At 37.7% G+C, this 14,460-nt stretch overlaps 1 protein-coding gene across 10 annotated transcripts in view; it reads right to left on the bottom strand.

The window, feature by feature from the left end:
* The window catches only part of PTBP3 (polypyrimidine tract binding protein 3), a 121,972-nt gene that overhangs the window by 20,725 nt on the left and 86,787 nt on the right, over positions 1-14,460 (bottom strand). For all 10 annotated transcript variants that reach the window (XR_009406252.1, XM_059411050.1, XM_059411051.1 and 7 more), the window contains one exon: positions 849-926. Coding sequence is in view for 9 of the 10 variants with exons in the window: in XM_059411050.1 (XP_059267033.1) it covers positions 849-926 (78 nt within the window). In the remaining variant the exon portion in view is untranslated. The remainder of the gene's footprint in view (positions 1-848; positions 927-14,460) is intronic.

The following is a 14,460-nucleotide window of genomic DNA, read 5'->3' as shown; positions in this document are numbered from 1 at the left end:
AAAACTATATATCCCCTAATACAAGCAGCATGTGTACTCTCTATGGTAATCCTCTGAAACCATCAGTGACATAAAAAAGGATTTACAAATATGCAGTATAGTAAATATTTATTAATTTGCATAATTACTGAGGTACCTAGGTGGCTCAGGCTATTGGGTGTTTGCCTTTGGCTCAGGTCATGGTCTCAGGTTCTTGGGATTGAGCCCTGCATTGTGCTCCCTGCTCAGTGTGGAGTCTGCTTCTCCCTCTGCCCCTTACCCCAATCATGCTCTTTCTCTCTCTCCTCCTCTCTCAAATAAATGAATAAAATCTTTTACAAAAATAACTAAAGTGTTTACTGACTGCATAGAATGTACTGAAAGCCATCAAAGGCATTAAGAACACTAAGTAAGACACAGGTCTGTCCAACGTGCAACTGATAAGCTTATCAGCAAAGACATAAGCAGTTTATACATTTTATACAGGAATCTAAAGGGCAAATGTAAGGTTACTTAGTACAGTCAACCTATCATAATCTGTACCAATAATATAAATGATACAGAACATACACTGGAACCTGAGGGGCTGGAAATGGAACCACAGGGAATTATTCATAAGGACAAGGAAGCTGAGCATCATACGATGTGGGACTCAATCCCAGGACTCTGGGATCATGACCCGAACCAAAGGCAGACGCTTAACCGACTGAGCCACCCAGGAATCCCTACGATGAGCCACTTCTATGGTTGATATACATAACGCTTTTATTGTAAATCCTTCGAATATGGTGCTATTTTTCATCTTGATAAGTTCCTAGAACATACAGATGATGACAAAACCATTTCAAATTCAACTTTAAAAAAATCACCTGTAGCTTGATGAAATCCAATGGCTGGGGCAAATCCAGCAGCCCCTGCATAGGGTGAAGAAATTATACCTGGTGCACCTAGTGGGGAAGAGAAGCTAAAGTAAATAATTCTACCTCTATAAATATGGTTATCAAAGCAATATAAAAAAACACCTCATGACGGTATATTATTCACAAAGAGATACTGTTAAGATTTGTTCAACAGGTGCTTCTTAATGTATACGTAAAGAGCCTCTGCCCCTTTAGAGGCTAACCCCTTTCAGCTGCGTCCGAGGTTCACGAGTCCAGCTTTGCTGTTTAGTTCTGTGTTACTGGTTATTTCATTTTCATTTTTTAAGTTTTGTTACTGAGGTTGAGATTTATACCCTTATTGAGAGCACAGTTTCTCTGTCAAAAATGTCAAATATTTACTAAAATGTACTGTACCTAGAGAGTACTGTTTTGGTGAAAATATGAAATAAAAATCCCTGTTTAGGAAAGGTTTACAAACAAAAAAATATAAATTATTGGAGATTTATATACTGAGGATCTAGTGGTTTAAACACAAAATACTGTAAGTGGTCTAAGAAGGGATCACAGAGGATCCACTGTGATTGTTTGAAGGTTTCTCAGGAGATAAAACCTGAGCTGGACATGATGTAATTGAAAAGCACAGTGCTCAGTATATCCCAGATGCCAAACAAATGCTGATATTCTTCCGTTTTCTTTCAGAAGCCTGGTGACTATGCACCAGCAACAGAAACAGGAGTTAGTTCCAATGGGAGGAATCAATACTAGTAGGAAACAATTTGGTTTTGGACATGTCAAGATTGAGGTGATGGCAAGACACAAGTGGAAGTAAGGCAAATTAAGAAATTAACTAGTGTTAAGACATCTTAAATCATCTATGTAGAAACAAATGTGAAAACCACATGAATGAGAATTCCACTAAAAATGACAGAGGATGGGGTGCCTGGGGTGGCTCCACGGGTTAAGGGTCTGACTCGTGATTTCAGCTCAGGTCAAAATCTCAGGGGTCCTGAGATCCAGCCCCACATGCTGGATGGAGCCTCTCTGGCCCTCTCCTTCTCCTGCTCCTCCCTACTTCCCCCTTCCTGCTTGAGCATTCACCCTAAGAAACACATACATACAAGAGAAGACAAAAAAAAATGGAGAGTTAAAAATAGAACCTGGGAGTAATAGTACACTTAAGTGGTAGAGGAAGGAAGAATACTCTAAGAAAAAAGAGAACAGACTTAGAAAAAACAGAACAGTGAATTATAATTTCTCAGATCTAGAGGAACAGCGTTTAAGTGGGTAGGGGCTCAATAAAAGTCAAAGAGAATGAGAAATGTAATAAGAAATTTTAGAACAGTGAGAAGTCAGATTTTAAGAGTCAAAGGGAATGTTGCTTTTCTCTTTTTAATGAGAGGGTGATGAGCATTTTATGGAAAGAAATACGTAGGCTATATTCTCCAGAGGAGCTAAAAGCTCAAAAAGCTTATTCTCTTCATTAAAAAGAGTTAACAGAATTCCTTAAATATGCAGTTATGATTTATTAAAATAATTAAAGAAAATGTATAGTCATTAAGAGACTTCAGGGATAGAGCAAGCAAGGAAAACTGACAATGAATGAAAATAGAAAAAATGAGGTAGGGGAGCCTGGGTGGCTCAGTGGGTTAAGCCTCTGCCTTCGGCTCAGGTCATGATCCCAGAGTCCTGGGATTGAGCCCCCCATAGGGCTCTCTGCTCAGCAGGGAGCCTGCTTCCCTTCCCCTCTCTCTGCCTACTTGTGATCTCTGTCTGTCAAATAAATAAACAAAATCTTAAAAAAAAAAAATGAGGTAAGTGACAGAAGAAGTGATGAAATAGGAAGAGAAACATCACATTTACTGAAAGCACACTGAATCAAACATTCTTCTATTGCTGAGGAAGCACTGAACAAAGCAGACAAGAATCTGTCCTTGATAAACTTACATTCAAGTACGTTTTCAAGATCACAGATAAAATGATTCATTTTTTAAAACAGAAATAACTATATTTAAGGCATAAAGGAAGACTTCACAAAGAAACTTCAATATGGATATGAGTAATTACAAAAATTTACGCCAGGAAGTTAAACATGAGAGATACAGCAGACTATATTACTGTTGACAAGTATTTACTTGTCCCTTCCGTGATATACTCTGGCTAGTACTGTGACTTAAATACCACACTTGTTTTTAAGAGAAAGAGAGAGGGAGAGAGAATCCTAAGCAGGTTCCACCTGTAGCATAGAGCTGATAAGGAGCTTGATCTCACTACCCTGAGATCATGACCTAAGTTGAAATCAAGAGCTGGATGTCTAACCAACTGAGCCACCCAGGCACCTGCAGTACCACATATTTTTATGCAATTCCCACTGCACTTAAAATCATGTGAGTACACAGATATGACATATACCACCCTCTCTACACAGAAGCTTCGAGAGGCACTATGGATTTACACCAGCTCTCCTATTTCTTACTCTCTGCCACAAGAATGTCACTTCTCAAATGCGGTGACACTTTTGGCCTGAGCTCTGGATACACGTGAAAGGCTGTTGCAAGAATGGATTCACAGCTGCATAAATGTCAGCAGCGTGAAGAAATACATGTTAATTGCTATAAACCACTGAGATGTGCAGGGGGTGAGGAGGTTTTTGTTTTTTGTTTTTTGTTTTTAGATTTTATTTATTCATTTGACGGGGGGGGGGGGGGGCAGGGGCAGGCAGAGGGAGAAGCAGCTCTCTGTGGAGCAGGGAGCTGATACAGGTCTTGATCCCAGGACCCTGGATCATGACTTGAACCAAAGGTAGACGTTAACCAACTAAGCTACCCAGGCGCCCCAAGGAGGTATTTTTAAAACACAAAAAAACTAGTAACAGATGGCTATGGGGGGATTGTGAGGTTGTGGGGCAGAAGATTAGTGGTAGATTTTAGAGAAGAAAGGGAAAAAAATTTTTTTTAAATAAGGAAAGATTTTGAGAGAAGTATCACAGAATGCTAAACAGCAATGAAAAAAATTGTCAAACAATTAACAGGGATAAATTTTAAGTAATTTCTTCCAAGTAAAATATGATTAATAAGAACATTTGTTAAAACCTGACAAAAGTGGGGCACCTGGGTGGCTCAGTGGGTTAAAGCCTCTGCCTTTGGCTCAGGTCATGATCCCAGGGTCCTGGGATCGAGCCCTGCATCAGGCTCTCTGCTCAGCAGGGAGCCTGCTTTTCTTCCTCTGTCTGCCTACCTTTCTGCCTACTTGTGATCTCTGTCTGTCAAATAAATAAATAAATCTTTTTTTTTAAGATTTTATTTATTTATTTGACAGACAGAGATCATAAGTAGGCAGAGAGGCAGGGAGAGAGAAAGGAGGAAGCAGGCTCCCTGCTGAGCCGAGAGCCTGATGCGGGGCTAGATCCCAGGATCCTGGGATCATGACCTGAGCCAAAGGCAGAGGTTTTAACCCACTGAGCCACCCAGGCGCCCCTAAATAAATAAATCTTTAAAAACAAAAAAAAAAAACCTGACAGAAGTATCATTGACAGTTTCCATTAATATATACTCCTCCAGTAGACACAGAAGCATTTTAGCAAAGTAACCTTCAGAGACAATGAATTAGTATCTTTATGAAAATATTATATAAACCTTTATAAAAACTCAAGATTTGAATGACCAAAAATAGATATTTTACATTTGGAAAATGTACCACCACAACAGGAATTAAGGCAATAAAAATTGTGAATATTTTTACCAATGAAATCAGTTTATCAGTAATATTCGTAACAGCAAAGCTCTAAAGAAAAAAGCTTAATGTCCAAATTGGAGAATGATTAAATGACTCATGAGTCACTTTCTAACCTATACAGCCATTTAAAATATTATGAAGAGTGTGTACTACAAAAAAAAAAAAAAAAAAAGGCACAACCACAGTGTTTTTAGAAAATGTGAATACAGTGGCAGATCAAATAATATAGACTATCCTTTTTTTTCAATTTATTTATTTTCAGAAAAACAGAATTCATTATTTTTTCACCACACCCAGTGCTCCATGCAATCCGTGCCCTCTATAATACCCACCACCTGGTACCCCAACCTCCCAAGCCCCCGCCACTTCAAACCCCTCAGATTGTTTTTCAGAGTCCATAGTCTCTTATGATTCACCTCCCCTTCCAATTTACCCCAACTCCCTTCTCCTCTCACTATAGACTATCCTTAATGCAGAAAATGCCCAATGAACGAGTGAAAAGTTCTTTAAAAAATCTAACAGCTGACAAAATGATAAAGAATAACTGGGTCAGGGGGTGTGAGGGAGGGAAGGCTGGGTGATGGACACTGGGGAGGGTATGTGCTATGGTGAGTGCTGTGAATTGTATAAGACTAATGAATCACAGATCTGTACCCCTGAAACAAATAATATATGTTAATTAAAAAAATAATTGAAAAAAAAAAAAAAAGGAATAACCAGGTAAAAAACCTAATCCCCAAAAACAGAGCTTTGGTTTTGTCAGCCTCAAAGGGTAGTAGACAAGATGCAAATTCAAGGATTGGCTCAAGGAAGGAAGTCAATAGGCCATGTTTATGGCATTAATCTAAAAGTGTATGCCTAAATAACCTACCCATCTCACCCTCAGAGAAGACTGTAAGAAAAGGTGGCTTTGTGTCTAGCAAAGAAGGAACAAAAAAATTTCTGAAAAGTTCTAACCAAATGCAAGCTCTGCCAACTTGCAGCTCAAATTCATATTTCTTAGGAATCCAAAATAAAAAATAAAGTTGTGGATTTAGACTGAAATGGTCTAAATCTGCATTTGGTCCCAAATGCAGAGCCTGTAGTGTTTCAGACAAATTCTCTCTGGAGGAGTATACCACAATCCCAAGCCTCAAAGAACTCATGTAATTAATTCTCTAAGTAAAATGAATACAAGAAAGAAAGAGAGGGAGACAGGAGAGGGGAGGGGAGGGGAGGGAAGGAGAGGAGAGGAAAGGAAAGAAGAGGGATGGAGGGAAGGAGGGAAGAAAAAAAATCTAATAGAGACATAAATGCTATAATTTTAGACATAAGAATTATTGGATGAGGGGCGCCCGGGTGGCTCAGTTGAGCTTAGGTCATGATCCTGGAGTCCCAGGATCCAGTCCCACATCAGGCTTCCTGCTCAGCAAGAGGTCTGCTTCTCCCTCTGACCTTCCCCCTCTTACGCTCACTCATTCTCGTTCTCTCTCTCAAATAAATAAAATCTTTTAAAAAAATGAATTATCAGATGAAGAGATGAAGATTTTAAATAGTACACTTGAAGAAATAAAAGATATGCCAAAAAATATCTGAAGGGCAGGAGACACTTTAAAAAAAGGACAAAATAAAATTTCTAGAAATGAAAAACACAATTATTTTCTTTTTTTAAAGATTTTATTTATTTATTTGACAGAGAGAGATCACAAGTAGGCAGAGAGGCAGGCAGAGAGAGAGAGGAGGAAGCAGGCTCCCCGCTGAGCAGAGAGCCAGATGCGGGACTCGATCCCAGGACCCTGGGATCATGACCTGAGCTGAAGGCAGCAGCTTAACCCACTGAGCCACCCAGGCACCCCTGAAAAACACAATCATTAAACTCTAAATTACTGGACAAATTTAACAACAGATTAGATTAAATTAGCAATAGCTTAGAGACCATTTGTAAAATCAAAGTTAGGCCCTAAGGAATTATCCAGAATGGAGCTTAGAGAAATAAAGAAACAGAAAATATGAAAAAAACCCTGAGACACTCAAAATACAGTTAAGACAGTATAACAGGTCAAATCAAAGCTCTACAAAGTAAGAAAAGAAACAGTGAGAAGGGAAAATATATGAAAAGATAATTTCTAGAACCAATAAAAGGCAACAATCCATCAAATCAAGAAGCCCAAGAAAGCTCCAATCAGAGTAAATAAATCCTTAGACATATCACACTGAAACTACAAGACATCAAAGATGAAGAAAATATCTGAAGAATAAACGGAGAGAAAAAAGCAGCAGTTTGGTTGATACAGCTGACTTTCTAAGAGCAAAAATGAAAACCAGACATCATCAAATGATTTAATACACTGACTGAAAAGAACAATAAATATACCTATATATATATTTCATATCTAGAAATATCTAGAACTCTGTGGTAGGAAAACTATCTTAAAGCTGACAGCAGGGGTGCCTGGCTGCGTCACTCAGGACAGCATGTGATTCTTGATCTCAGGGTCATGAGTTTGAACCCCACATTGGGTGTAGAGGTTACTAAAAAATAAATAAGCTTAAAAAAATAAAAGTAAAGGGGCACCTGGGTGGCTCAGTGGGTTAAGCCTCTGCCTTCAGCTCAGGTCATGATCTCAGGGTCCTGGGATCGATCCCCACATCAGGCTCTCTGCTCAGCAGGGAGCCTGCTTCCCCCACCCTCTGCCTGCCTCTCTGCCTACCTGTGATCTTTCTGTCAAATAAATAAATAAAATCTTTAAAATAAATTGACAACAAAATACATTTTTGAACAAATGAAAACTTCAAATATGCTACCATGGACTTCCCTAATGAATACTAAAGGATATCCTTTAGGTAGAAGGTTAAGTGAACCCAGATGGCATATCTGAGTTGTAAGAAGGAATAAAAAGTCTACAGTCATGTATGGCTTGATCTAAGTGAATATTTATTACATAAAACAATACTAATAATTGTCAGATTAAAATAAAAAATTTTAAAACATAACAAATATCACGAGTTAGGAGAAGGTAAGAGAAGATAAAAGGAGTTAAAGTGCCCTAAAATTTTTATATTATGTAAGGAAAAGGGACAGTATCAGTTAACTTTAGATTTTAATAAAATAAGTATGAAAGTTAAAATTCTTAGATGAGGGGTATCTGGATGGCTCAGTAGGCTGAGCATCTGGCTTCTGCTCAGAGCATGATCTCAGGGTTCTGGGATCAAGCCCTACATTGGCTGTTGGCTCAGGAGGGAGTCTGCTTCGTCCTCTCCCTCCCCCTGCTCATTCTCTCTCTTTCTCTCAAATAATTAAGTAAAATCTTTAAAAAAAAAAAATCCTAGGTGAAAATACAAAACAGTATCAAACTTCAAAAACAGCAGGAAAAACAGAGTAATAAACATTAACAAATATTTTTTAAGATAGATGTATTTTAATAAGAGAGAGAGACCGTATAAGTGGGATGGGAGGGAGAGAGAGAGAGAGAAAAGCAGACTCTCCACTGAGTGCAGAGCTTGATCCACGATCATGACCTGAGTGGAAACCAAGGGTCAGATGCTTAGCTGACTGAGCCACGTAGGTGCCCCTATTTTGGGTCAGGCACGAACATAAGCAAATGAAAGATAAAACAACTTACCATGCTGAAGCATAATTCTAGCGATGAAAAAAAAATACAGTAAATAAGTTAACTTTAGGTAAGAAGATGACAAATACTATAGAAAGTAAAACAGGAAGAATCAGGAGTACTGAGGGAGGGCTGGTCGGGGCAGGTTAAAGAAGGCAGCAAGAAGGGGTGCCTGGGTGGCTCACTGGGTTAAAGCCTCTGCCTTCAGCTCAGGTCGTAATTCCAGGGTCCTGGGATCAAGCCCCACATTGGGCTCTTTGCTCAGCAGGGAGCCTGCTTCCCCCCCTCTCTTTGTCTGCCTGCATCTCTGCCTACTTGTGATCTTTAAAAAAAAAAAAAAAAAAAAAAAAAAAAAAAAAAAAGAAGGCAGTAAGAAAATAGAGGGTATCTGAGAAAAGTACTCCAGGCAGAGGGAAATACCCACTGGGTAATAGAAACATACCTAACATGTTTTGTAATCTGGAGGGATGTCAGTTGGGTAAGCAGAAAGAGCAAGGGGGTGGGCATCAAAAAAGATATTCAAAAAGTAAAGCTGGAGTGGATGATAGAGGGCCTTGTAATCCAACGTAAGGATGTGAGCATTTACTCTGAAGCAAACAGGAAATTGTAGACGGCTCTCAGTCAGCGTTAGACTGAGTGGTAAGACTTAGTTACCTAATTTAGACCCAAATAAACTGTATATACATAAAAGTTGTTCTGTGAAGTTTTGACATATATATTTTTAAAATTATATTTAAATTCAATTTAGTTAATATAGGCTATATTATTAGTTTCAGGGGTAGAATTTAGTGATTCATCAGTTGCATAGAACACCCAGCGCTCATTACATCACGTGCCCTCTGTAATGCCCATTACCCAATTACACCACCTCCCCAACCTTCTCCCTGCCCTAGAAACCCTCAGTTTGTTTCCCATAGTTAAGAGTCTCTTATGGTTTGTCTCCCTCTTTTTTAATCTTATTTTTCCCCTTCCCTAAGTTCATCTGTTTTGTTTCTTGTAATTTTTAAAGATTTATCTATCTGAGAGAGTGAGTGAGTCAGCACAAAAGCAGGGTGTAGGACAGAGGGAAAGGGAAAAGCAGACGGGGCTTGATCCTAGGACCCTGAGATCATGGCCTGAATTGAAGGCAGATGCTTAATGACTATGCCACCAGACCTCTGGCTCAGGTCATGATCGTAGGGTCATGGGATTGAGCCCCACATCGGGCTCCCAACTCAGCCTGGGGAAGCATGCTTCTCCCTCTTCCACTCCCCCTGCTTGTGTTCCCTCTCTTGCTGTCTCTGTAAAAATAATAAACTGCCCAACTCTATTCCAAAGTGTCATACCTAAATTTTACATTGCCACCAACACTGTATGCCACTGAAAAATGGTCCAAATTCTTGGTACAGTAAACTTTATAAAATTTAGATATTCTAATGCGCATGCAGTACTATATTACAGTGATTTTATTTTCCACTTCCCTGATGACTAGAGCTGTTGAGCATCTTTTCATGTGCTTGTTTCCCTTCATATACCATCTTTCATAAAGTATCTCTTCAAATCTGTGCACTTTTTGTTTATTATTATTGAGCTATAAGTGGTCTTCATATAACTTGATATAACTAATTTGTCTGATGTATGTGTTGCAAGGGTTTTTCTTCGAGTCTATAGCCTGCCTTTGATTTTCTTATCTTTCAAGCACTGAAACGTTTAAGTTTCTATTTTAATTCCAGTTAGTTAACATACAGTATAATAGTCCTTTCAGTTAATAATTAAGCAGACACTTAACCGGCTGAACCACCCAGGTGCCCCTACTGCAGATTTTTCTTTTTTAAAGACTTATTTATTTACTTAATTGAGAGAGAGAGAGTTGGTGTGTGTGTGTGGGTGCGCATGCGAGCACAAGGGGGAGGGGCAGAGGATCCCAAGCATGCTTTATGCTGAGCAAGGAGCCCAATATGGGGCTTGATCTCATAACCCAGAGATCATGGCCTGAGCTGAAGTCAAGAGTCGGACACTTAACCAGCTGAGCTACCCAGGTACCCTAGCATTTCACTGAGGATTTTTGCATCCAGGTTCATCAGGGATACTGGCATGCAGATCTCTTTTTAAATGGTGTCTTTATCTGGTTTTGGTATCGGAATGATATTGGCCTCACAGAATGAATATAGGTTTTCCTTCCTCTTTTATTTTTTTGGAATAGTTTGAGAAAAACAGGTATTCACTGTTCTTTAAATGTATGATAGAAACTACCTGTGAAGCCGTCTGGTCTTGGACTTTTGTTTGTTGCAAGCGTTTTGATTACTGACTGTTCAAATTTTCTATTTAATTCCTGTTTCCGTTTTGATAGTTTATGTTTCTAGGAATTTATCTATTTCATCTAGGTTGTCCAATTTGTTGGCATATAGTTTTTCATAATATTCTCTTATAATTGTTTGTCTTTCTTTGGTGTTCATTATTTATCTCATTTGTGACTTTATTTGAGTCCTTCCTCTTTTTTTCTTGACAAGTTTGCCTAGAGGTTTATCAATTTTACTGATTTTTTTCAAAGAACCAGCTCCTGGTTTCACTGATCTGTTCTGCTGTTTTGTTTTTACTGTTTTTAGTTTCTAGATCACTTATTTCTGCCTTCATCTTTATTATTTCCTTCCTTCTGCTGGTTTTAAGGTTTTGTTTGTTGCTCTTTTCTAGCTCGTTTAGCTATAAGGTTAAGTTGCTATGTGAAAATTTTCTTGCTTCCTCAGACAAGTCTGTATTAATTCCCTCTTAGAACTACTTTGACTGTATCCCAGAGGTTTTGGACTGTTGTGTTTTCATTATCAGTTGTTTCCACGTACTTATAAAATTTCTTTTATTTCCTGGTTGACTCATTCATTGTTTACTAGCATGTTTTTTTAACTTCCATGTATTTATGATCATTCCAGATTTTTTCTTGTGGTTGACTTCTTGTTTCACAGCATTGTGATCAGAAAAGATGCAAGGTATGATCTTCTTGAATTTGTTGGTTTGTTTTGTAGGCTAATATGTGGTCTATCCTGGAGAACGTTCCATGTACACTCAAGAAGAATGTGTTCTGCTATTTCAGGATGGAATATTCTGAATATATCTGTTAAACTGATTTGTTCCAGCGTGTCCTACAAACCCACTGTTTCTTTACTCTCTGTTTAGATAATCTATTGGTGTAAGTAAGTTTCCTACTATTACAGCATTCCTATTGATTAGTTCCTTTATGTTTATTAGCTATTTTATATATTTGGGTCCCTCTATATTGGGTGCATAAATATTTATAATTTTTTTTATCTTCTTGTTGGATTGTCCCCTTTTTGTCCTTTTTTGTCTGTTACAATCTTTGTTTCAAAGTCTATTTTGTATGATTTTAGTATTGCTACTCTAGCTTTCTTTTGACATCCATTTACATGACAGATGTTTCTCCCTTTACTTCAATCTGCAGGTGTCCTTAGGTATGAAATGAGTCTCCTGGAGGCAGTGTATAGACAGGTCTGGGTCGGTTTTTTTTTTTTTTTTTTAGTATTTTAAAAAAGATTTTATTTATTCATGAGAGACAGAGAGAGAGGCAGAGGGAGAAGCAGCCTCCCCACTCAACAGAGAGCCCAATGTGGGACTTGATCCCAGGACTCTGGGATCATGATCTGAGCTGAAGGCGCAATGCTTAACCATCTGAGCCACCCAGGCACCCTAGATGGCTCTTGTTTTTTAAATCTATTCTGTCAACCTATATGTTGTGACCAGAGCATTTACTCCATTTATACATTCAAAAAGTAATTTTTTTTAAAGATTTTATTTATTTATTTGACAGACAGAGATCACGAGTAGGCAGAGAGGCAGGCAGAGAGAGAGGAGGAAGCAGGCTCCCTGTTGAGCAGAAAGCCCTATGTGGGGCTCGATCCCAGGATCCTGGGATCATGACCTGAGCCAAAGGCAGAGGCTTTAACCCACTGAGCCACCCAGGTGCCCCCCAAAAGTAATTATTGATAGATGTGTTTATTGTCACTTTATTACTTGCTTTGTGGCCATTTCTGAAGATTTTCTCTGGTCCTTTGCCTTTCACTTCTCATCTTTTCCTGATTTTCTTTAGTGATATATTTGATTTCTTTTTATTTTTTTAAGATTTTATTTATTTATTTGACACAGAGAGAGATCACAACTAAGCAGAGAGAGAAGGGGGAAGTAGGCTCCCCGCTGAGCAGAGAGCCCCATGCGGGGCCCAATCCCAGGACCCCGAGATCATGACCCAAGCCAAAGGCAGAGGCTCAACCCACTGAGCCACTCAGGTGCCCATGGATTTCTTTCTCTTTATACTTTGGACTGTTTATTAGTGGTTTTTGATCTATTGCTACCATTAGATTTGTAAAAGATCTCTCCTGCATAGCAGTATATGTTAAGTTGACGGTTGTTCAAGTTTGAACCCATTCTTTCCTCCTCTCCTCATGTTTTAGATATATCTTATTATATTACATCCTTTTATGTGTGTGATGTCCTTGACTTATTTTTTATAGAAATATTCATATTTTCTGCTTTTGTGTTTCCTACCTTTATACTGTCATTTTCAGTCTTTCCTTTCCACCCAAAGAGTCCTCTTTAATATTTCTTGCAGAACTGGTTTAGTGGTCATGAACTCCTTTCATTTTTGTTTGTCTGGGAAACTCTATATCTCCTTCTATTCTGAATTATAGCTTTGCTAGGGAGAGTATTCTTTGCTTCTGGTTTTTCCCATTCAGTACTTTGAATATATCATAAACAGTAAAACTTTTAATGTTTGATATACAATACATAAATGATTTCCTTTTTTTGATTGGTGCTTTTTATGTTCTAAGAAACCTTTGTCTATCCCAAGTTACAAAGATTTTTTCCTATTTTTTCTTGTAGAAGTTGTACAGGTTTAAAATCTTACATTATAGGTCTAAAGATCCACTTCAAGTAAATTTGTCAGTATAGTACAAGATACAGAAAAGATGTTTACTTTTTCCAATATGAGTATCTACCTGTGCAAAAACTTGCTGGAAGATCTTCTTTCCCTATGGAATTTTGCATTTTGAAAAATCAACAAATTAGATACGTATGGGTCTATTTCTACACTCTGTATTTAGTGCCATTAATGTAAATCTATATTATCTATCCTTTTTACACCACCAAACTAGCTAGATTTCTGCAGCTTTATATTAAGTCTTGCATTTAAAAAAATTATTTAAAATTACTTTGACTATTCTCAATAGCTTCTTTTTCCATTTCTATATAAATTTTAGAAGTTCAGTGCATCTTTTTAAAGTAGGGAAAAAGAAAATAAGGGCTTACAAAAAGAAATAAGGAATGCGATTTTATCAAGTTGCTAAATATAAAATCAAGAAACAACAAGGCTGAATTTCTATATTAGCAACAGTGAAATAACAACAATCACTGAAACTTGCACTGCATTTATTCCAGGAACCACGCTAAATTCTTTATGTACATTAGCACATTTAATATTTATCACAAGCCTACCAGTTGAGTACTATTATTATGTTCATTTCACATATGAAGAAACAAAAGTGGAGAGCAGTTAAGCAATTTGCCCAAAGTCACAGAGATTATAAATAGTAGGTCTAGAATTAGAATCTAAAAAGGATGATTCTGAGGAATAAATCAAACAAAGCATGGAAACATTTATGGAGAAGAGTCACCAAATTCTCTGGAAAGACATTAATGAACATTCAAAAAAAATGGAGGTATGTACAGTATTCAAAGACTGGAGGACTCTGCTATAAAGATGTCAATTATCTTCTAGGTAATTTATAATGTCAATGTAATCCAATGGAAACCTCAATAGCTTTTTTTAAATTTTTGAGGACCTGACAAGCTCATCCTAAAATTCATAAGTAAGATGATCAAGTATTGCTAAGATACTCTTGAAGAATATGGTGAAGAGATTTACTCTATCAGATATTAAGCCCTGTGAGATGACAAAAGGAAAGACTAATAAACAGACCCATGAACAAGGCCAAGGAAACTACTGAAGCAAATATTCAGCTGAAATTAATTGGTATGTGTTAACAAGTCTGAAGCCACTTTTTGTATATTATAGGATTGAGCAAATTAAGTAAACATGGTGAGACTAAAACACTGGGTATCTCCTTCTTGAATTAGGGAGGTAACAGTATGAAAAGATGCTAGTTTGGAACTAAAGGTATTAGTTAAAATTTGTGGGTTTTCAAACACATGGAGACATACATTTATGAAGCATACACAGAGAAATGTATTTATGAAGTATATACACACATATCCCAGTAATGTTCATTCAAAAT

The sequence above is a fragment of the Mustela nigripes genome, chromosome 9 (genome assembly GCF_022355385.1).
Source record: "Mustela nigripes isolate SB6536 chromosome 9, MUSNIG.SB6536, whole genome shotgun sequence".
Taxonomy (NCBI): Eukaryota; Metazoa; Chordata; class Mammalia; order Carnivora; family Mustelidae; genus Mustela; species Mustela nigripes.
This window is presented reverse-complemented; position numbering and strand designations above follow the sequence as displayed.